The sequence below is a fragment of the Trichoplax adhaerens genome, genomic scaffold (genome assembly GCF_000150275.1).
Source record: "Trichoplax adhaerens TRIADscaffold_3 genomic scaffold, whole genome shotgun sequence".
NCBI lineage: Eukaryota > Metazoa > Placozoa > Uniplacotomia > Trichoplacea > Trichoplacidae > Trichoplax > Trichoplax adhaerens.
Genome location: NW_002060945.1, coordinates 1093355 through 1117031, shown reverse-complemented (window position 1 = coordinate 1117031; position 23677 = coordinate 1093355). Strand labels below are relative to the sequence as shown.

Below are 23677 nucleotides of genomic sequence, written 5' to 3'. Positions count from 1 at the left end.
TACGCAAGGCATAAAGAGCTTTGATAAAAGGACTTGAATCATTTTTAATGTTGCACCATTGCAAAAATAATCAACCACTCGTTTCCTACGATTTTATTTTCCTATGGATTATAACCACGTTGCTTCCTATTCAAATGCTCTAACACCTTATCAATAGCTGTATAGGATAATAACATCAATAACATTGTCTGCACTATTTCTTATATTGATGTAAAAATAATGCAAATGAGAATTCTACTTTCAATAGCTATTATACTCTTCTATCTAGTCATACTGGGTTAAGGCAGGTGTGGTTAAGTTCTAACGCTGACTGAAAACGTGTGTTATTATAATTATTGGATAGGAAAGAAAGGAAAATTGCAACAATTATCTATCTTTTCTGTAGAAGGAAGAGTCTGACAAAGTACAGCTATTAACCTACCAAATTGTCATCAAATCGGGTTTATGATATAAATAATCTTACAAAACCTTCTACTAAATAAACCAAACAGAGATGGTTTACTTTTTCGTTCTATCTAACCGATTAATTTAATAAAATAGTTTTTCAGATGTACTAAGACTACCGTCTGTGATCGACTTTTTTTTAACTTTATTTAGCCATTTATAAATATATTTATAGTATCGCGATCATATGCAAAACAAAAATTGGATAGATAAAATGAGTGAGTAAACCTTTTGCTTGAACTGCTTGCTTGCAATAGAAATTGCTCTTCAGATTTACTGAATCTATCATCTGCAATTAACTTTATATCCTCGTATTTAGTTACTTATAAGTACATTCGTATTATCGCGATCGTATGCAAAAGAAAATGCATGGATAGACTGAGTCAAATTTTTTTTGCTTAAATTACATGTAGCAGAATTGCCGTTCAGATTTATTGAATCTATCATCTATAGTTAACTTTTTCTTGCTGTATTTAGTTATAAATACTTTGATGTTATTGAGATAATATGCAAAAGGAAAATGAATGGATGGAATGAGCAAGAAAACGTTTTGTTTGGATAAGCAATTATTGTAGATCTCATTTAGATTGATATCGGTACTTTTCCTATCCTACTCTATATCAAAGCTGCAACCTTATTCATATTCATCCTCATTACTGTACTGACCTACCTGACCAATCTGATTATCCATTGCCAACAATAAATCGCTTCTATATTCTTGAGCTTTATTAAACTGCTCAGACGCCATTCTTATAGAAATAGATGATTTCAACGCTTTCTCCACTATTTTAACTATAATATAGTCTTAAGAATATTTTCAGTAGATACTATAAAATTTACAATATGGTAGCTGTCCTTGTAATTAAAGACAATGACTATTCCATGAGCAGTAATGATACCGTAGTTAAAGTCCATATCCACTATGTGTTAATGCTCGTATGATAGCTTATCACCAAAATTTGCCATTATCATACAAGAAATAATTTGTAGACGATATGATCATGTACCTTATTAGATTTAAATTGAACTAAAGCTTCACTTCCATGATTTATTCAATCGCATTTTAATCATCACTAACAATAAAGTAAAAGAAAAGGAATAGAGGTAAAGAGAGAGTAAGGAAATCAAAATTTTTCTACGATCTTGTATTGTAGGCAACTTATTTTAATTCTTTCCTTTAATCCACTTGTTTTAATCAAGAATAATTAAAAGCAATTTATTTACAGTTCTTGTATGAGGATAAAAATGGATCTACAGTAACTCAAAAACTGAGATGTAAGACAACTATAACCGTTCTCTCTAAATATCAAATTTATCAACACATTTTCTTCAATACTTCAACATACTGGAGCAGAGGAATCGATTACTGAGTTTATTCCGTAGTTGTTATCGTTAAACTTATTTAGATACATTACCTATGTTGCAAGCATAATATTCTTTTAGTGGTAGTTGATTTAACAAAAGCGGGTTAATTAATTGGGCTAACAGAAAAGTCGCAGCCATCAAAAGTTATCAGGATGGAGTATGCCAACTTAAATGAACATTATGCATCATTCAATGCAGCACAAAAATATAAGTGAATTTAAAGAAGAATAGCAGAGTATCTTCTGTTCGTTTAAAAAATTCAGAATAGTAACAATTTCAATTAAGCCTTCTATTCATTCAAGATGCCAATTTTTACCTACATCATGGTTGCTTGTCTACTATTGACGCGCTACAACTCTAGCGCGGCCAACAGAGATGGCAAATACTGTTAAATAAAATCAATATTCTACAATATTTGAACTAAATTTTTATAATGTAGTGTACTAAGTAACAATAGGCAGTAGATAAAAGGAAGTCAAACTTGAAATTTACTTAGATATTGCAAAAGAATTACATTAAAACAACATGAAATTAGGGATGGTCAAAAAGTTAAATTAACTGTTACAGCAAGTAGTTATAGTTTTAGTTATAACTGACTGTATATAACTAAAGTTAAAAGTTGCCTATACGTTGAAACAGAATTAGGACCTCGTTCATATTTCTATATGTAAATGATAATTACTTAAATACACGAATATTATAAAGCGAGTTAAGTAATCCAATTTTAATTGACTATCATAAATCTTTCTTCTGTTATCCTATAATATTAAATAGCATGAAATTTACAGGTAGTCAGAAATGCTAAAATAACCGTTACAGTAAGAAAGTTAAATAATATAGTTATCTTTATCCTTACAAAAGTAATGTCAAGGAATTGATTACAATATAAGAAATAACCCATTCAGATATACAGTAGTTTAACGAGTTAAGCAACCATTTTATTAATATGATATTAATGTACATTGAATAATATAAATTACACATCACTGATAAGGATAAAAAATTACAAATAAATACCATAGGTAAATCGTTACTGTAAAGGTTATTTAAATATCTAAATTTAACCGACGTCATTTAATATTTACTTAGTATTCTATATTTTGTTAAATTGACTTACTCATTAATAATTAAAAATAAAATTAATAGATCCCTATAAAGTTCTTCACTGATCAATCCTAATCGTTGATCGGGTATCTTCCAATTTGAAAGATACTAAAATTTATTTCTTAGTATTGTATCGATTGCACTATTAACATTTCTGCTGCGGATATCATATGTTCATAGGAACTACCGTACGGTATGACATAACTAAGATTTATACTTGAGGAATCAAAAAGACTCTAATTAAAACTTTGATATCATCGATAGTTTCCATTAACTTGCTACTGACTTTAAACCACTAATATTGGCAGCTTATAAGCGAAATATAATTTAATTGTAATTGTCTAAGTAAATTAAAAATGTAGCAACGGTACTCCTTATTAGAACTACTACACCCATACAGATATCATCTTACTGGATACTTACAATTTAGAAGTAATGGGGGAAGGATACTATGGGAAAGATTTATAACTCATTATAAAATGCGTGCTAAAGTATGCAACTAATTTATTAGCATGGGAGTTATTTGAGGTGATTCAAGAATTGAGCACAAAAGAAAATTAATTTAATATCCATCGAATTACAGAATTAATCAAGTTTGATTTAGCTAGACGCTAAATATACACACACAAAAAGAAATAACCTTATAAAGTTGCCAGGAAGAGTGTATATTAATGAATTAATATCTTCATTCGGTAAAGGAATTGAAGCAATAGGATGTAGCATTAACGAAATTACGCGTAAATCACTAAATTGCTAAACCCTTTTCCTTAGGGTGATTCTATCTAACCCACTGATTGCAGTGTTAAAACGATCAATTGATTGCCAATTCAATTAAAATTTAAAATTTTTGTGATACTGTCTCTTTCAAACCTACTGCTAGATCGTTTAATAACTACTAACATAATTGAAAGTATGACAGTCAATGAGAATGTAAAAGGTATTTAAAAATTTTGAAAGAATGTTACGAATAGAGCCATTACCAACGTTAGCATGGCAGCGGGAGCAATACCTCCAGCGGAATTCTTGCAATGCTGTTGACCTGGTTTAGATGCATCTAAACATAATGCTTTCATCATTGGTTGGACTACAAAGCTTTGTTCCCATACACCAGCATATAAGTGCGCAAAGGGACCTTTAGCATAGACAGCAACATCAGTACCATCGTGAGTTTCCTTGACTAACTTAGCTACTGCTTGCTGTAAGAAATGGGGATCTTTTGTCATTTCATTAGTCAATCGAGGTCTTGGCTTCCTTTCATCCCAACCGCCAGGTCCGTTAGCGTAATTCAGCGTTAAATATTTATTACCGTAGATATCTAAATCATCAGTTAAGCCAAATATTGGATTACCACGTTTCTGATAGCCTCCCATAGACATAGTGTGGCCATGATCGGCTGTAACTACGACTAATGTTTCATTAGGATTGGTCATTTTGTTAGCCACATCAACAGCATCCGCCATAGCAACTGTTTCAACCAGTGCTCTGTATGCACTACCTTCATGATGGCCATGATCAATCCTACCAGCTTCGACCATTAAGAAGTAACCTTTAGGATTTCTCCGTAATATTTGGATAGCTTTCCTAGTCATTTCAGCAATAGAAGGTTCGCCACCAGGTCCTTTATTTCGATTAACTTCATATTGCATATGCCCATATTCAAATAATCCAAACAGGTAATCAGTTTTCATTGGATCAACAGCATTAAATGCTGATGTATTCCATATATAGTGTGAATTAGGTAGATTTAATTTTTTCCATTCATCAAGCAAATTTTTACCATCCTTACGACGACCTTTCAAGTCTGAATATTCTACATCACTTTGGGACTCGGACATAAAATATCTTCTTCCTCCACCCAACATGACATTAACACCGCCATGTTCTCGCTGATAATTGATATACTGTTGTGCAACATCGATACAACCTTCTGATGCTACTTCTGCTGGAACACTACCTTCCCATTCTCGTTCTGGTGTATGAGCATAAGTCACTGCAGGTGTTGCATGGGTTATACGTGCTGTAGATACTACACCAACCGATAAACCAGCTTTCTGAGCTAAAGTTAGGATTGAATAAACATCAGTTCCTTTTGCAGAAGGACAGTTGCCTCGTTTAGCCTTTTCTGTAACACCAACTAGCCCTTTATTGGTTTTTACTCCACATAGATATGCGGTAGCAGTCCCCGCAGAATCGGGAACCTAAGAATGGATTTATAGTAAAATTGAAAATTTTTTAGTATTACTAATTTGAAGTATTATGCCAAAATTTGAAGAGAATGCATTTATAAATTAAGTTACTGGTAAAGGAGAAATATCAACACTATTATGATATCGAATAGATAAATTGGAGCTCATATTTTCTCTCATCGACATACTTATATAAAAATATCACTTTACGATACGATAATTAGGATGCTACTATAACATTTACTACATAGAAATTGCTTGAAAGGATACATTTGCAATATATAATTAATTAATGCCAAACAAAGTGTCTAATGAATTAAATTATTCTACTATCCTTTCTAGTAAACAGTGGTTTTATGTCAATGAAATATTTTAGCAGGTTAATACTCTAGTCTTACATGAAATTTAGATCACCACAGGGTAGTTTAACTTAGCTCGCAAGGGATTGAAATAGACGTAAATAAGTAGCAAGTTAAATTAATCCGATTGCTTTAAAGTAGTATTGTGAATTAATAGGTACTATAGTAGTACTTTTGTCTTGTGCAAAATCTTCATCATGATGATATAGTCTAGCTTAGCTTAAAGCTATTAATAGTATTAGCTCGCGAAGGATTGAAATAGACGTAAAATATTTAGCTAGCTAAATTAATCTCCTGGCTTTAAAGTAGTATTTTAAATTAATACGTAGGTTAGTAATACTTTCGACTAGTGTAAAATTTATACCCTCATGGCGTAGTCTGACTTTGTTTATCATGATTTATGGCCTAATGCTAGCGCCGTAACATAAATAATTTTTAGTTTTTATATTGTACAATATAATGTATATCATGCGATATTGGTATCTTAGTAGAACAATAAATATTGATCAAGGTGAGAATATGCAAGGTTATATCAGCAGAAAGTAACTGTATGATGGAGTAAATCTAGACATCATTGAGATACGCTTGAGTACTGGAATAGCCATAGGATGCTCTAAAAGGAGTGGCCTGATTTTTAAAGTAAAATAAATACTGATATAGTTTACTTTATGCATATGCTGACTTTGAAGCAATGCTAATGTATCGCTGGTCAATCATGAAGATAGTGCGATATCATAAAATCCTGCCTAAGTATTTAAATAATTTTTAAAATGTGAAAGAGGAAAAAACGACGTCTATTTTTATTTCTATCTAATAAAAATTTTTTAAATTTTAAAGGCGAAATAGCTGCGTGTACAACGTCATGCTAGACTAGGTAGCAAAATAGGGGGAAAAACCTTAATTACAGTACTAACGAACGGATGATATAATTGAGATTTCAATTGAAGGAAGGAATAGGCTATCGTATATTGTTCTCTTACAGTCATTTTAGCGTAGAATATAAGCATAAAATGGAAATTTATCAACAAATCGATGCGTAGAATAGCTGTAGCCTTACCTGATAATCGATGTTATATGTTTTAGCTAATCCGGTATGTGGATAATGTTCCCAACTCAATTGTCCTTCTTCACCAGACTTACCATCGCGTTGACCTTGATATATCCTTGCCGCTGTAACTGTTGTTAAGCTCATTCCATCTCCTATAAACAAAATTACACTATTGCCTGCTTTCTTGATAGGTTTGTAATTCAATTTCTCTTCTAACATTTTGATGCCCTCGGTAAACCATGGATTGTTAACCTGAGTTTTAGTATCTAAATAGCAATTTGATGGGTAGTAAAGATAAAGAGTATAATTATAAAATCTCTATATGCTGAATAATTTACCGCCCTTCAAATTTTATTAGCGAAATATCAGTCAAGGAATTAAAAAGAGAAAATTTACACGAGTTACTAGAAATACAGTTAACATAGAAACTATTCTTTTTACTGTAATCGAGGCTAATATTTTCAAGTATTTTGTCTATTTATAAATTATTAAAGTAATGTGAAACCAGTTATTCCTCTGCGAAACTTGAAACATGGTCGATAAGCAAGGGTTATAAAATAGATTCAAGCGATTACTACATGCTTATACGATACTATTGTGAAATTGACATCACAATTTTATTTCCATTTCGGAATAGCTTTTCTCCATTTTCTTACTATTTATTACATACCTTGGGCATTAGCAATCGCTAATAACATGAAGAGTATTGCTACTCCTATGAGAGATTTCATCTCAGTGTTTCTTGAGACTAACCACTAGATAAGAGATATAACGTTAATCGGTGTAATATCTACCAGCTGGATTGGAAGAACAGCAATTGTTGGCGGTATTTATATGCTCATAAAATTAGTAAACATTTAATAAACTAATGTGATATATAGGTGTTAAGTTACTTTAATCCACAGTTAATAAGGTTCGAAGTATGGTAAAAGTGCTGCAAAGGTGGGATATTCCGCATCAGACATAGTAAAAAATAAATAAACAAGAAAATTTGCCTATGCAGGAGGTTATGAAAAGACTAGCTCAGCTATATGCAGATCTTATGGCGAACTCATGGTTACGAATCTTCTTTCTTACTGGTTAAACGGCTTGAAATTTATAAATCATGCTGAACACGTGGAAGCTTTCCCCGAAATCTCGTGATTATCAAAGTATAAACAATCTTAACAATCACCAGACTACTGGAAACAGCCATGATATGTCTACCTTGTTGATAGTCACTAAAAAATCTGAAACGATTTTTTCTGCATCGTGAAACAATAGTAAAATGATTATCAGTTCAAATCTTGATACTATGAAGGTCAATTCGTTTCATTAAAGCTTTATTAAAAATCTATCCATTTTAAGGTGCTATAATCCCCTTTAGATTATTTTTCTATCTATTTTACTAATATCATGTGTGGACCAGACCGGTAAAGAGTTCAAAGACTAAGCGTACACTTTCTTTAAAAGTAAAATTATTGCTTATACTATCGGTGTTATTATTATTATATCATAGACTGTTTTACATATATCTCTTCATCCAAGATTATCACTTTAGGTTCATAATGTATGAACACTGAAAGGTGAGTATAGTTTCCAGATAGATAAAAATTGATACCATCATCAGTAATATTTAATATATTGTTTATCTGTGAAGATCCTGTTATCGAAGCGTTATTACCATTTAGTAGTGGCTGAATTGATAAATGCTTAAATTTTAATTATTTGCAGTATGATTGAGTTCGAACATATTGCATAGGGATATAATATGCCCTGCCTAGTTGTCCTGATTGAATAGGCTTTCTGAACATTAGAAACTTAGCTTGTATAGTGGCAAGATAATTATAGACTACGATACCTGATTTTTAAAAATATAGGTATTTAACATGGATGATTCACAATTGGCTTGAATAAAATAGTCAAAATACATTAAGAAAGATTACTTTTTAACAGCGATGAAAACGGTAACCATTTGTTGAAAACTTAAAATTTAGAAATTCATTGTTATTTATTTTATTTTACTAATTCAATGTATTCAACTTGAAGAAATGTTGATGTATCTACCGCATAAAACCGATGAAGTACTCCCCGCTAGAATTATCAGAATATTTTATTTATTGAATATTGTAACATTATAAAAATAACAAAAATTTCTAGAGCCGGTAATGGAATCATGTCAAAAATTATAGTATATTATTAGATCTAACTAATACGTGATTGTATACGTTTTAGTCATTATTACTCCCAATAAATCAATGTCGAATGATGGCTTAAGATCAAGGTTAAGTAAGAATAGGATGGTCGTGGCATGATACTATCACCTTGACCAGGCTTTAGAGGCGGATCTTCAAGAACATAAATCCCGGAGTCCAGCAGAATAGGAATAAAATATACTGTACTAATGTAGTTTACTATATATTAAATAAAAATATTAACTAATTTGATTATGGTATAGCTTATTTTTAGCTAATCGAGAGACGCCGTGATGATAATCCATGAATTTTAAAATAATACTTATATCATTAATGTTCTAGAAGGAAATAGTTTTAGTTTAGTTTAATATTTGCGCTATACTTGATATTACAAATGAGTGAGAATAAATTACCCACTTTTGCGGCTTTTTCAGGTAGGAATGGAAATAGATATATCATTTTATTACTCTAATGATTAAAAACATGATGAATAATAATTCTTGATATAAATCTTAATTCATGAAGAAAATCGAATGGCTTTCACCTTCGCTGTATCTTTCCTTGATTATGTTACGAGCGTATCTAAAATAATCGACACCAATCTTCAAATGGAATTAATTCATTTTGTACTATTACAATTATTTACTGTATTGCAATAAGATAGGAAGTCAGCCTGATACTAAAATTACGATGTTCCTCCGAGTATTGTATATAAATAGAAAAACTTACTTGAAATTTAACCTCAGTGTAGTATTTCATCGGCGTTGGTCTAAATCTTGTTGCCAATAATTGTCAGAATTTTCGTAGTCTAATTTATTCATTTACGCCGTGAAATCAATTTAATGTAGGGACAAACATTGAGGTACTACTGTGCATTATTGGAATGGATATGGTAAATTCGTGCAATTATTCGCTTATTGATGGATGTTAGCCAACACTGTGAGTGATTGACGTTTTATTAAATTATTTCGATTCAGCATAGCCACTAATAATATATTATACTTATTTCCATGCTTGTAAAGCTTACAAGGTAGTGTCCCAACTGCTTTACTGTATATACGCGTATTTGCTTTATTCTGTCATTGCTCTAAGTTGTTAAACTATATATCACATTAAACCTATGCTTTATACAGGATGAACCTCAATTTAACGCGTTGACAATGACATTTCTCTACATCCTGTGATTTTGTAAACAAAATTATCGGATTAAAAATACCTATATCGGCAAGATATTTTATTACTTTAGTAGTTAAAGTGAGACAATGTTTCATACTTTGCTTACTTACATTAGGCGAATGTTGTGTTTACACTGTGAATTATGATACGATAAAACTCGTAAATTTGAGTTCCCTTCATTTAAGTTTTTTGAAAAACCCTGTGCGATAAGATTACCCTTCCGTTGGCTCCATTTACCGGTAACTATAAATTATGCGCATGTAGAGAATACCTTGGTTTTAAATTAATTAGGTATTTAACTTAACTTTTTCATCCATATAAGCATCAGTTAGGTGATAGATTATACAAAAGAGAAATGTATGCGCTTTCATCCATTTTCTGTATTAGGTATGTCTTGCAATTTTATCAGCCCCCCTATTCAATTTCCAGCCAATCTAAAAGTTGTAATTGATAACTACTACAATACAAATCTACCACCAAAAATATACATTAGTTACAGGATAGATGGAATGTAAAATTTTTCAATTTTGATGAAATTATGTCCTAAACTCTTTTCATGAACATGGCATGGGGCTTATTAACTTTTTCTTTAGGCATTTAGTAATATCTAACTTTAAGAATTTTTGTCGTCATTAAATTTATCTAACAATTAATCTGTAAGTAAACGATAGATTGGTTGCAAACATTGTTAGATTTTGATAGGTATGTGGATTATATTGCCTTTAAACCTATTTTTTTTTTCGCTTACTATAGCCGTTAATCTGTAGGTAAATAACAGATTTGACTGCAACGTTATTGGATTTTGATAGGCATATACCGTACTTATACGAACTCGTGTACTCGTATGTACGCTTTTACGCGTGTTAAGTTTATTTTTCCCCTCAATCAGACTAACCATAGTAATCAATCTGTATGCAATTGAAAGATGAACTCAAACATTGTTGGTTTTATGATGGGTGTATATAAGATACAATACATTGCATTTATACTTTTTTTCGATTGGGTTTATAAAGCAATTAGTATGCACGAGTAGATAAATGATAGATAGATTGAGACACTTATTAAATGACAATAGATGGGTATATCGCTTTGTATTTAAATTTCATGAATTAATTCATAATAGACCCCAATTTAATTAAAATAGCCACCTCGAAACCAAGCCTATTCTTAGCTTTAACTGGATGATATCCTAATATATAATTTTTCAAAAAAACCTACACGAAACAATAAAATAATTCATGATGTCCTCTAATTGCTCTTAGGTTTATTTCCTTATTCATAACGATACAACATAACTGTCAAGGTTTTGGGTCATGGGCTGTTTTCTCACCAATTCATACACCCATTTTGTTATCTTAATAAACGCTGCAATATCCGGGATGTCTTTGCATACGGGTACTTCCTGGAACTCTTGCGTCAATATGTAAATGAAGAATTACACAGAGAATTCATGGTACTTTTAGCACATTTACACTAATCATCTCTACAGAAAGGATCACAATATTATGATCATTAGTTTCAATCATCTTATATAAAATGCTTGGATTTATGGTCATGTCGGTAAGTTTCTACCAAAGCTAAAGTCCTGGACCGACCAAAAATGACCACATTCTGTGGATGGTTCAGAGCTGGTGATATAATTAATATGCAAAAGTCCACTATATCAATAACTAGAGAATTGACGTGCATCATTTTCACCGTAGTTAATTACCTTGAAGAAGGGTTCATGTCATACAAATCATACATTTTAATAAAGGGAGAGGAATACTTTTGATTCTTGCAGTCCTGGTAAATACTGATATAATAACTAGAAAATTGGGGTGCATCATTTCCATGTAGTTAATGACCTTAAGGAAGGGTTCATGTCATACAAATCATATATTTTAATAAAGGGAGAAGAATACTTCTAATTTTTGCAGTCCTAGTGAATGCCCGTATATTTAGTATACGTACAATGTAATTAATGCCGTTGTGATGAGTAATCTTAAATCTTGAATTCTCCAATGGTCTCGTCATTTCTTTCTTTTCGCCAATTGCAATGGACAGCCTAGAACTCTTTTTGCGATGATAGTCTGAGTAAATATAAGTCTGTATAACTTAGATTGTACTTTAATTAGATGACCTTTTCCCAATTCTAAATATGAATAGTTTACCTATCGCTACAATAGTTACTATGTATCCGCACTCAAATTGTATATAAATACAATATGCTTAAAACTCATCATTTCCTATAATTCATATTAATGTAGTAGGTACCAATACTGTCGTAAAATAGTGAAGTTTATGACAGAATTCAACATACTGACCCTAAATATTTTACTCGTTTCTATTATAAAGCTTTATTTTAAGCTACTAGAAAGAAGAAAATTAATTTATGACTAAGAAGTATACAAACAAGTAACATTATTATATCTACTAGATGATGTAAAAGGTACGGTATTTATTAAATAGATGCTCTATATGGTTTCAAGAAGCTCTATTTATGATTAGCCAGTGCATAAAGATTTAGTTGGGGCGATATAAATGAAATTTTGTAAGTTGCTAAATAGAATCCGAAGAAACTGAATGAATTTTAAGATTCTTTTAGGATTATTAATTTATATTTAGTAGATGCTGAACGTTTATCTCTTAAAGTTATCAATTTGAACGGGTGCCTTACTCTTATTAATTGATACACAGTAAGGTGCCTACATTGAAGTACTGTAAATAGGAAAAATTGTATGGACTTTGATACATACGCATACAGTATGTTAGGAGGAAGAAAATAATTTTACGGCCAGTTAATAGCACAAAATCTATTTTAGGATAGTTACCGTATTATTTTATATTTAAGATTCTAATCTCAGATTCTAAAATTTTAAAGCCTCAGGTGGTATAAGTGAATGTTGGTAAAATTGATATCGCTCGCGCATTGAAAGATATTTTGTACTGCTCGTTATTTTGATCGTTACTACAGTAGTAGTAACTGTTTGTTGGTTCTACAAAATATTGAAAGCTAGCTTATGGGTTGCAACCTAGAACTAGACTCTTTACTCTTGACCCTTTCTTTCATCTGCTAATTTTCGTTGTCAGCCAATTCCTTTTCAGATAGCAATACTCAGCAAAATATTGGCTTAAAAATTTTCTTCGCTTGATCAATGAATCATTTTTTTGCCCATGTGCCTCTATTACACTGTTGTTATTTTATACAGTACAGTTCTCATATTTAGTCCTAATTTTGCGGATTGGCTAAAAAATTATGCTACCAGCAGCATACTCTCGTATATTGTTATTACCAATAATGAATATTTAATAATCAATGTTAAATTTACATATGTTGAACTGTACTTTTCATGATCTTGGGTGCGATGTGGATGTTCGTGAATTATTTATTTATCTTGAAGCATGTGGACTTTATTACCGAGCAGCAATTATAATATAATCAATTCAGTCCTTTAAATGAAGAAATTTTTAAAGAAGCAAGTAATTTTATTTTTGGTAATTTAATGTTTAAAAAAAGATTTTTTGAAACAGGGACTTAAAAAAAAATGACAAAACGGAATCTGATTAAAAACACTCTGAATAATAAGAATGAGCTAATACATATCACTTAATGCAGTATTATGATTTAAACCACAAAACTCTATCATCGTTTTTATATTGCTATGGTAAGCTTAGATTAAAATTGAATAAGCTAAAATTGGAAAAAATATACTCATTTTATCAATTTCGGATAATACTATGACTGATCATACATTGTTATACATAGAAAGCCATCCAAATCAAATAAACTGTAATACGATCGCCATTAATGTAGTCAATAAAGCCAAGATGCTGACATTTACCCCATGAGCTGAATTAGAACATGTTTGTTGTCCAGCTTTGGATGGATCTAAGCATAATGCTTTAGCCATAGGATGAAAGATATAGTTTTGTTCGACAACGCCAACGTAAAGATGAGAAAATGGACCTCTAGCGTAGATAGCTACATCAGTTCCATCGTGTGTTTCAGAATTTAGTTTAGTGATTGCTTGTTGTAAAAATTTAGGATGAGCGGTATCGACGCCTGTTAAGTTAGGTCGTGGATCGCCATCTTTCCATGCGCCTGGACCGTTGGCATAATTGAGAGTTAAGGATGGTTTACCATAGTTACCCAGTGCTCCAGTTAAGCCAAAAATAGGATTACCACGTTTAGGATATCCGCTCATAGACATAGTATGTCCATGATCAGATGTAACTATAATTAATGTTTCATTTTCGTTTGTCAATTTATCTGCTGTTTCAACGGCTTGAGCCAGAGCTACTGCTTCAGTAAGAGCTTTATAAGCGCTGCCTTCATGGTGTCCATGATCAATTCGACCACTTTCAATTAATAGAAAGTAACCCTTGGGATTTCTTTCTAATATTTGGATAGCTTTCCTTGTCATTTCTGATATTGAAGGTTCACCACTAGGGCCTTTATTCCTAGCCGATTCATACTGCATATGACTGGGTTCAAAAAGTCCAAAGAGATGGTCCGTTTTTTTAGGATCGATTGCATTAAAATCAGATAAATTCCATACGTAAGCTGAATTTTGTAATTGCAGATTTTTCCATTCTTGGATTAAATCTTTGCCATCGACACGTCTGCCTTTGGTGTTAGGATATTCAACATCATTTTGAGTGTTAGGAATAAAATTTCTTCTACCTCCGCCTAAGGCAACACTGATACCGCCATGTTCTTTTTGAAAGTTAATGAATTGTTGTGCAATATCAATGCAACCTTGTTGTTCTGCGAGAGATGGCACGGATCCTTCCCAATTACGTTCTGGGCAATGAGCATAGGACGATGATGGCGTAGCATGAGTAATCCGAGCTGTAACTACAATTCCGACGGATAACCCAGCTTGTTTTGCCAATTTTAAAATTGATCCTACTTCAGTACCTTTTGAAGCGGCACAATCACCACGCACTGAATTTTCATCTAAACCGATTATACCAGCATCAGTTTTAACGCCACATAAGAATGCTGTCGCTGTGCCTGCAGAATCTGGAACCTAAATGATAAATAGATTAGAACTTTTTAAGGTCCAGTCCAACGACTACTAGCCCAGATGAATCGATGTTACAAGATACGCTACAAAATTTTCAAGAAACTTTTAGCCTGAAGGGATAACTTGGATAAATTAAGCTTTCATTTGAACTGAATTAGACGGTTTAAAGTACAAGTCGTGTAGTGTAAGATATTACAGGATACATAGAAATAGTTACTGCTATAAAATTATAAATTTAGAAAGGAGTAATAGCCTGTTATAAAGTTCTGAAATGATCACATCTCTTACTTGGTAGTCAACGTTGTACGTCTTGGATAATCCAGTAAATGGAAATTTTTCCCAGCTTAGTTGCTCCTCCTCGCCAGTTTTACCTTTTTGTTGTCCTTGCAAGATTCGAGCTGTAGTCACAGTTGTTAGACTCATTCCATCGCCAATGGCTAAAATAACCCTCTTTCCGCCTGTGTCTAACAGTTTAGTTTTCGAATATCCGTTCATACGAGCTTGACCTTCGACAAACCATTTATCTTGTAGCTGTTTTTTAGACACTTGATGTCAAAATTATATGAAAATGGTTTGAGAGTTAGGTATTTTAGTGTCTGTAAATGATGGAACATCGGAAGAACACAGATATTTTTTAATGAATTATTTACGGAGTAGTCTATCGAGTAACTGAACAAGTTGCATTTACGAAATTGATCAATCAGGTCACGAAAAATCAATGTGGAACTATTCATTATAAAATGGAACGGTAATATTTAGGGACATATTCTATAGTACTATTTTTTTGTCAATATAATGTATTATACGCGATGGCAAGAATTAAGCCCTAAAAGAAAATGACTTTGCAACGAGGATTTTTCAAAACGAGCATTTATTTATTTATCATAAGGGCTAGGTAAGAGGCGTTTCTGGACATTAATCGAGCTTACTGATTACTACATTTTACAAAATAGTGATAGAAAAAATGAGCTTCATATCATCGTTATAGGTGAATGTAGATAATTACTTCTTGATAGTATAAAACCTGTAGTTCGCTATAGAATGATTAATAACAGTCTGGGAATTAAGGATGCTAAAAATAAAATGATAGATATTTTGCAAAAACTGATCGCTATTATTGCTAGAGATACAATGATGGAAGTAGTTTTAACCATTTTATTTTACTTACGTTGAGCTGAGGTAAAGGACAAGGCGATAATGCCAAAAATCAGAGACGTTATTAACCTCATTATAAAGATGATGTAAAATAAGTGGATAAAATTAGAAATTTCTTAACAATCCAATCTTCAAAACTAGATAAAATCGGAGATACTGTATACCCACTCTAGCAGAGGCAGACACTATAAAATGATTGTCTTCGGTATGCTTTTAATTGCATCTATTTATTCAATCTTTCATCGATGTACTGAAGGTATGATGACATGTTTATTCTAGCTTAAGCAGCTCGATGTGGGGTAATTGCAATAAAATTACTATCCCGTCTATCCTTGCGATTGTGAGATTACAGCTAATAGCGGCCATCAAGTAGAATAGAGTTATCAGTGTTAATAATAATTCTTTTCTATCGGAACGGTTACTATTGCGGTATAGGTGAAATTGTTTTGCTTATTCAGATCATCCGATCGGTCTATGATTTTCGTTGATCATGTGTAAATTAATTGCAGGTTACTTATTAACTAGACCTGTAAAACTCTTCAACTCTCTAGGCCATTTACTAAACAAATATGAGATTATATCTTGCGTCTATACAAATGTAAAGCGAAATGGAGTTTAATCTTCCATTACCAATACTCGCTGTAATAGTTAGAGAATCTAATATTACCGATGTATAAAATCATGCATAGCTACTATTAGTATTTTTATCGATCAGCATTTTACTCTTTCGCTTATTATCAAGGCATTTATTTTCTTCCAACGATACATTAATTGCACTTAATCCTCGTAATCAATGAGACAGTTTAAAAAAGAAAACATTCGTGCACTATGATACAAACATCGTGAAATCTTTGCAGTAGATCGTCGTATAAAGATACGGGAAGTAGTAGATAACTATAATTAGACAGTTGCACAATCTATATTAATGGAATGCTAACTATTATCATGGAGTTGCAAGAACTGTCACACGATAACTTCAACGGAATTAATTAGTAGTATTTAACCATTACAACAGATTGCTGACACTTGAATGAATGACAAGTAGTATGACTAATACCTGTGCATATTAAAACATAAATATATCAAGTATGGGTATACAAGCAGTAACATATTTTGTTTAATCATTTTAAGCAATGTATAAAAATGACTGTGGATGTGAAGTTTTCTCGTCTATTCATATAATATACCAATAACTTAGTACATCAATTAATTATTGAAGTATCAAAAATATAGAAATAAGGGTAAGCAATTTACTTTAGTCTCACTGGTCACCTTATACTACCGTATTTTACTCGGTTATACCATAATATTATCGCTTAATCACTCAATCTAATTAACTATCATTCTATGTTAATCCTTGCGTGGCTTGCTCTAATTTATGGTTGAAAATCTCATTTAATTTAAATTGCCAATGCTAATTTATAGATACTGAGCAGTGAGTAGGTATCGCCTCTCTTTCTTGATAACATTATCGTTGTATCTCTAAGACAACATGAATGACTATATCGTTATTATCGTACGGAAAACTTGTATCTTATTTGCAGCTGATTTACGAGTGTTGGGGGTACAAGATTTTACAGGCGTCCAATGTAAGTCGTAGCGTGGACTGTTAAAATTTTTTGATACAAGTCGCTAGAAGTGCCTGTTCTTCATTCCAGGCCTTGCCATCGAGTTAGAAGAGAAACTCTATGGTAGTGATACTACTGTAAAGTAGATCCGCCAGCTTATGAAAAGTTCTTAAAATACTTAGCTGAAACTGTTATAATAATGTATTCACACTACTCAAGATGGAGTTCATTGGGAAATTTTTTTATATAGAAGTGTTCAGTGGAATCCATCGGTCCGACAAATTCAGCTAAAAAGTCTTGTAAGAATTTGTCATCAACTGGCCAAGTCTACCGTGCAGTCACGGCCATGAACAACTAGAAGAAGACCTATTACTAAATTAAGAAGACATCAGTCAATTCAAAATCGACCGTTTGCATACTAAAGTAGTGCCATAGCGAAGTATTTGTCACAATATTATGACGAGATGGGGCTGAAAATGTCTGTCCGCCCAAGCGTGATGAGTCGAGGTCTTCTTCAGACCAGTGCGGCAAGAGAAAAGTGTATAGTACACAGTACACTACAGCCCTGTGTATAGCGTTTTAGATACTTGAAGTGGAGAAAAATATAGCTAAAACGAGCAGGCTAATGGAGTAGATTATACTGGCGGCATCTAACCTTTGAGTTAACTGTATGTATACGAGTAGAAATGGTGGTATCGATAGCAATATATTTCATTTATACTTTTATTCAAATATCTTTCACGAAAATAATATTGCTGTACGCCGCGCCGCGATGGTTGTTACTCATTGTTAGTAACAGCTATACGGTACTATGGGCAACTTAAAAGAGTCCATGACCATATACATTCACATGTGAAGACTTGAGCAGAGACTATCGCAAAAACCTTTGCATAACTGCTTCGGCTAAGCTTTCCGTAGTCAAAATATCAATTTTTCCATGAGGAATTTGCAGAATAACACTGGATTTTGATAGTATTAACAAAATCAAAACAAACTAATTACAAAAATACCAACAATGCGATTCTGCACAAGCGCACATGTGTTTCGATCTACAGTATACAGTACTAAGCGTACCGGACTCGAATGCAGAATGCCATGGGCCACTGCGAGGTATACTGTACTGTATTTCGAGTAGTCCTGTCGAAGACTGGGCACGGCCATGAACTTGTACAATGTACAGTGTACAGTGTACAGTACTGTATTGCAAGCAAAACGCTGCAGCAAACTCACCGTTGCGGTAGTCCTACAATCATCTCTACCTGGTGCTGATCATTTTGAGTCAACAGTGGTTACAGAAGGCTAAAGAAAGTGTGAATCCTTTCCATGATGGCGTCTTTTTAAAAAGTACAAATCTTATCGTAGAGTTTAGGGTGAGTTTCATACTGGTCTAGGCCATCTTGTGCTTCGTTAACAACTACCAGTTCCATTAATATTATTATTATTATTGGTCAAAGCTAATTTGCAGTATGCTCGTTATGCACGCTAACTTTATCATCTTCAACATGAAAGGAGTCGAAACAACTACTGCATAAATACACACACAGACACACAGATAAAATTATCTTATAGAACGTAGAATAGAATTAACCTAACTTTAAAAGAATATGTCCTTCAAACACCTACTGTAAACGTGTACAGGGGACAAACTTTCACCTGAAATGTTCGATGACATCATCGATGCCTAGTAGCGTTGAAAGGGTAGAATCGGATAGTGCTACTCGGTTATTCATTCAACAATCGACGGCTTTCGCTTGTATAAATGACTCCTTCATTATAAGATAAGAGAAAGTAAACTTAGATAGGGAATCCTCCATTCTACGGTAGAACAAGCGATGTAGCAAATATATTTGCTATTCTTGGTATATACTGTACACATCAACATTGGCGATGATCCAAATCGTCTTCCAGATGTAATTGAAAGGAGGCTAATGAAACACAGGTATACCGCCAACTTATGCGTATACGATTAATAGCAGATTGGATCGTCATAGCATAAAGGCTTTATTGAACGTAGCACATGCATATATTGTATGCAGTAGTCACAATATCGGAAGTACATTTACCTATAAGTAAGCATGCTTCAACATTGATGATGATCGAAATCGGTTTATACATCTAATTGACAAGAGGCTTAAATATACGTACTGTATAGCGCCAACTTATATATGATTAATAACAGATTGGATCATGATTCGACAAAGTCTTTTATTGACCATACTACTAGTACATATCGTATGCAGTAATCATGATGATGATAGTGGTTTAGGAGCATTTGATTTGAATTCTGAGCCAAATGATAGACGTACGCGTATAACGCCAATGCAAGTAATCAAGCCCACAAAACATTCAATATTCACGTGTTTTTTTTATGGAATGTATATATTTCATTGATCACCATGTATCATGTAAATCAACTCAATCAATAGTGCTGCTCTAATAATTAATTAATTCCTTTCAGTAATCTTACAACAGAATGGCAGATGCTGAAGATCAAGGCGATGGCGAAGTGAAGGAATTATCATCTTCGTTCCCATCGCTCTTTGCCTCGACAAGCTCAACGGAAGTGCCTCCAAAAGATCAAGACTTGAATGATTCATCTGCCTCTGAAATATTCTGTCGCAGTGTTGTCAATATTCTCGACAAGGATGATGTTGATTCAGCGATCAAGATACAACGTGACATGTAATGTGTTCAATTTGAAATGCCATTTTAAAGGCAGCTTATGCATTTATCCTTGCCAATATCAGCAGTAATCATATTAGTTCATACAGCTTAAAGCAGTTTAATATATTGTCTTATGCCTATTAAAATCCTTATTATTATATTTTATTATGTCTAATGGATAGGATAAGTCGTGTCGAAAGAGCTAATGCGGTGATCGAAAACTTTAATCGTGTCGGTAAAAGACAATACGAAGATTTCTTACCGAAATTTAGAGAACATACCAACTTAATTATAGAAATGAAAAAGGATCTTGATAATGTATTTAAGAGAATTAGGTGAATTATAATTATATTTTTAGCTAACCAATTTTGATATAGTAGTCTTTGCATTGGGCGACATTTTACACGTAGTGTGAATGATTAAAATTGAAACAATTTATAATATAGAATACTTAAGCGAAAAATTGCAAGTCAACATAAGGAGGCTTATGAAGGTTGGGCTGTTTTGCTTTCTCGAAAGTTTATGTTGATATCGTAAAGTTATAGCAATTTATTTATTTTATCATCATTCGGTTTTATCGGTTAGCTGCTGAATACAAGATTTATGGGGAAGCAAGTTTTAGTGAAGATATTGGTGAATAATACTTCTTTGGAAGCTTAAACTACAATATCTGTAAGCGTGAAAATTGCTACTAAACTATGTTTCCGCAATTTCTTATGAAGAATCTACATGACAATGAGCATAGTTTTCGGAGTACATTAGCAATGACTTATTCCTGAGATAGTGACACAAAATAGACTATTTTATTAGAATATATAATAATATTAGGCATTTGTAATTTTTAGAATATTATCAGAGTGTATACTTCGTTATAAAGATATTTGCTATTCCAACTTTTGTTGTATATCGTCTATTGCAAGATATTATAGAATATGTGATAGTATTTTATGCTGTTTTGAGAATAATTGCTGTAAAAAAACTTGTAAGATATCTAATTCAATCTAAATAAGTATTGCAGAAAATGAATGAAATTCCATTTCTCCGCACTGTAATAGATCTTGACTAAATTCTAATCAATTTCTTAGGCGTCATTTTATAAATAAATTATGTCTTATAGTTTGCAACCACAGGTAATTCAATAAACGTATCTCAGATTATTAAGAAATGCACGCAATTTAAAACTACTAAGTGGAGGAAAAGAAAATTACATTCACTAGTATCGGATACAAGATTTGATTGTCTATCAAAGTTAAAATATTAGTACATTATCTTAGTTCCATGGCAATAGATATTTTTGCCTATGTTTCATCCTAGTAGTTGAAACAATTCAATCATTTCTTATACACAACTCATTTGCTATCGTATTGTGTCTAGCTGTGATAAGATATCCATAACGACTGCAACAATTTTTTCGATATCAGCCATCGCACCAATGCCTAGTAGAAAAAATTAAAGAAGTTACCTTAAAACAGTTCAAGTTAATAAGTTGATTAGCGACATAATGTATAATACCAGTATCACCACATGCCAGTCGTTTCTCAATTGGTTCGACTTCAATGTATCCAAAATTTTTCAATATCGCTATATGATTACTAGTTATTGGATGTTTCCACATATGAGTATTCATAGCTGGACAGAAAATGACTGGTCGTTTCAAATCCCAGGCTCTCATCAAGCAAGTCTGTCATGTAATAAGACATGCACATAAATGGAAGATATAACACATGCATCTCTTCTCAGTAAATAGGGTTAAATACTGATAATATAATTTGTGATGCGATTAGAATGGCATTGAATTTATATGTTTATACATACTGTAGATATTGAATTAAATTGTAATAGTATAAAATTATATCCGTATATAATTTATTACTAATATAGAGCACGTCTTACTAAGAGATTATCACAGATTCCGTTGGCTATCTTTGCAAGTGTGTTGGCGTCTAATGGTGCAATTAACATTATATCGGCCCATTTTCGTAACTAATTATGTTGCAAGGGCAGATCAAACATTATTACAAGTCAATACGAACTATTTCAGTTCGATCCTTGTCACTATGTTATCCTTCTATAATGTTACTTTCACCTCAATGTGCAAGACTGGATCACCTTTCTGTTTCCATGCCTGGAAGATTGCAAAATCAAGTTATACAATAGATGCGTAGAATGGATGATTACTACTTATACATGATAATAAATTGTTTCTATCTACAAGAAAAAAGCTCTAAGAGATGCCATCATGATAAGGACTAATGCAAATAGATGACAATCGCATTCATTATTTTAGGTCGTGTCTTAAACTTGTGGAAATTGTTGCGACATCCACGTTACGATAGTCAATCTGTCTTATGTTACCTGCCATTCATCGTCGTCATTATAAATATTTGCATCAATGGATAGTTGATCGAAAAAATGGAAGGAATGAGTCGTAGCAATAATTTTAATTTCGATCTATTTTAAAGTCAATTAAAGTATAATATTACCTCCATGTTCTATCAAGTTAATTCATCGATTTATTAATAGTGTTACGTATAAAAATGAGCTTCATTTACAAACAAGAAAATTTAAAGCTATGATTGAAGATTGTAGGCGTGGTAAGGTTATTTGTTACTCGATTCTTTACTAGTAAATATGAGCGCTGTGTAGTTTAATTTTGACATCGTCTACAGAGCTCTACTAAGTACTATAAGGTACCCTTTGTAGCTCCTACTCGTAGGCTAGACGAAGGTAGTACAAAGTATAAATTGAGTTTATGTTTACGTTAGTATTGATCGTATTAAATGATATGATATCCAGAACTGCTGGCAGTACTGATTTGAAAACATCAGTCATTTCATATCAATTACGTTTTAATTCTATTATTAGCTTAAGAGACAGCCTTTAGTTAGTATGTATTTACATCTCAGACCGTATGAGAATCATTTCAAAGGATAATTTAAAAGATTAATTATGTAAAATTGCATACATTGTCAGCTGCAGCTCGTAGACTTTGTAAAAGCACAGGCAATTTGATACTCGCCACACTGCCAGTCACACCAAGGATTAAATTTACCATCTCAAAGAGCTGTTCCGTTCCTATGATAGTACAGGGGCTAGCAAATAGGACGAAATTATCGATTCCTGTTGTAAATCAGTTCTATCGAAGACTATCCTGGAGTTATTTAGCATAGTAGCCATTACAGGGCGATCCTTTGCTACCTCTCATTCATCCGGCAAGATCCTGCTCTCCTTGGAGATTTATACCATTATCGCAGCCCTTCAGAAAATGTATGATATTAACGTGCATAATTGTCCTGTTTGCGTACCTCTATTGCCATAGATAAGTATGCGACCATACGTACCATTTGTACTGTACAATACTACAGTATACTGTACAGTATGCCCAATTTGTCTATAGTACTGTACACTGTACACTGTACACT

General features: G+C 32.6%; 4 protein-coding genes across 4 annotated transcripts; 1 reads left to right on the top strand and 3 right to left on the bottom strand.

The window, feature by feature from the left end:
* Positions 1 to 3854: 3854 nt before the first annotated feature.
* On the bottom strand, positions 3855 to 7237 carry TRIADDRAFT_54134 (uncharacterized protein; the record flags this gene model as incomplete). The annotated part of the gene is made up of 3 exons (XM_002110254.1): positions 3855 to 5111; positions 6516 to 6772; positions 7177 to 7237. The coding sequence occupies 3 exons, from the start codon at positions 7235 to 7237 to the stop codon at positions 3855 to 3857; spliced, it is 1575 nt and encodes a 524-aa protein (XP_002110290.1).
* A 6380-nt stretch (positions 7238 to 13617) lies between these two features.
* On the bottom strand, positions 13618 to 15363 carry TRIADDRAFT_22012 (uncharacterized protein; the record flags this gene model as incomplete). Its single annotated transcript, XM_002110253.1, has 2 exons — positions 13618 to 14871; positions 15157 to 15363. 2 exons carry the CDS (start codon positions 15361 to 15363, stop codon positions 13618 to 13620), a joined length of 1461 nt encoding a protein of 486 aa, XP_002110289.1.
* Positions 15364 to 20064: 4701 nt separating this feature from the next.
* On the top strand, positions 20065 to 20594 carry TRIADDRAFT_54132 (uncharacterized protein; the record flags this gene model as incomplete). The annotated part of the gene is made up of 2 exons (XM_002110787.1): positions 20065 to 20273; positions 20438 to 20594. The coding sequence occupies 2 exons, from the start codon at positions 20065 to 20067 to the stop codon at positions 20592 to 20594; spliced, it is 366 nt and encodes a 121-aa protein (XP_002110823.1).
* Positions 20595 to 21611: 1017 nt separating this feature from the next.
* On the bottom strand, positions 21612 to 23310 carry TRIADDRAFT_49959 (uncharacterized protein; the record flags this gene model as incomplete). The annotated part of the gene is made up of 6 exons (XM_002110252.1): positions 21612 to 21691; positions 21768 to 21936; positions 22149 to 22238; positions 22342 to 22380; positions 22611 to 22706; positions 23221 to 23310. 6 exons carry the CDS (start codon positions 23308 to 23310, stop codon positions 21612 to 21614), a joined length of 564 nt encoding a protein of 187 aa, XP_002110288.1.
* Between the last annotated feature and the right edge of the window lie 367 nt (positions 23311 to 23677).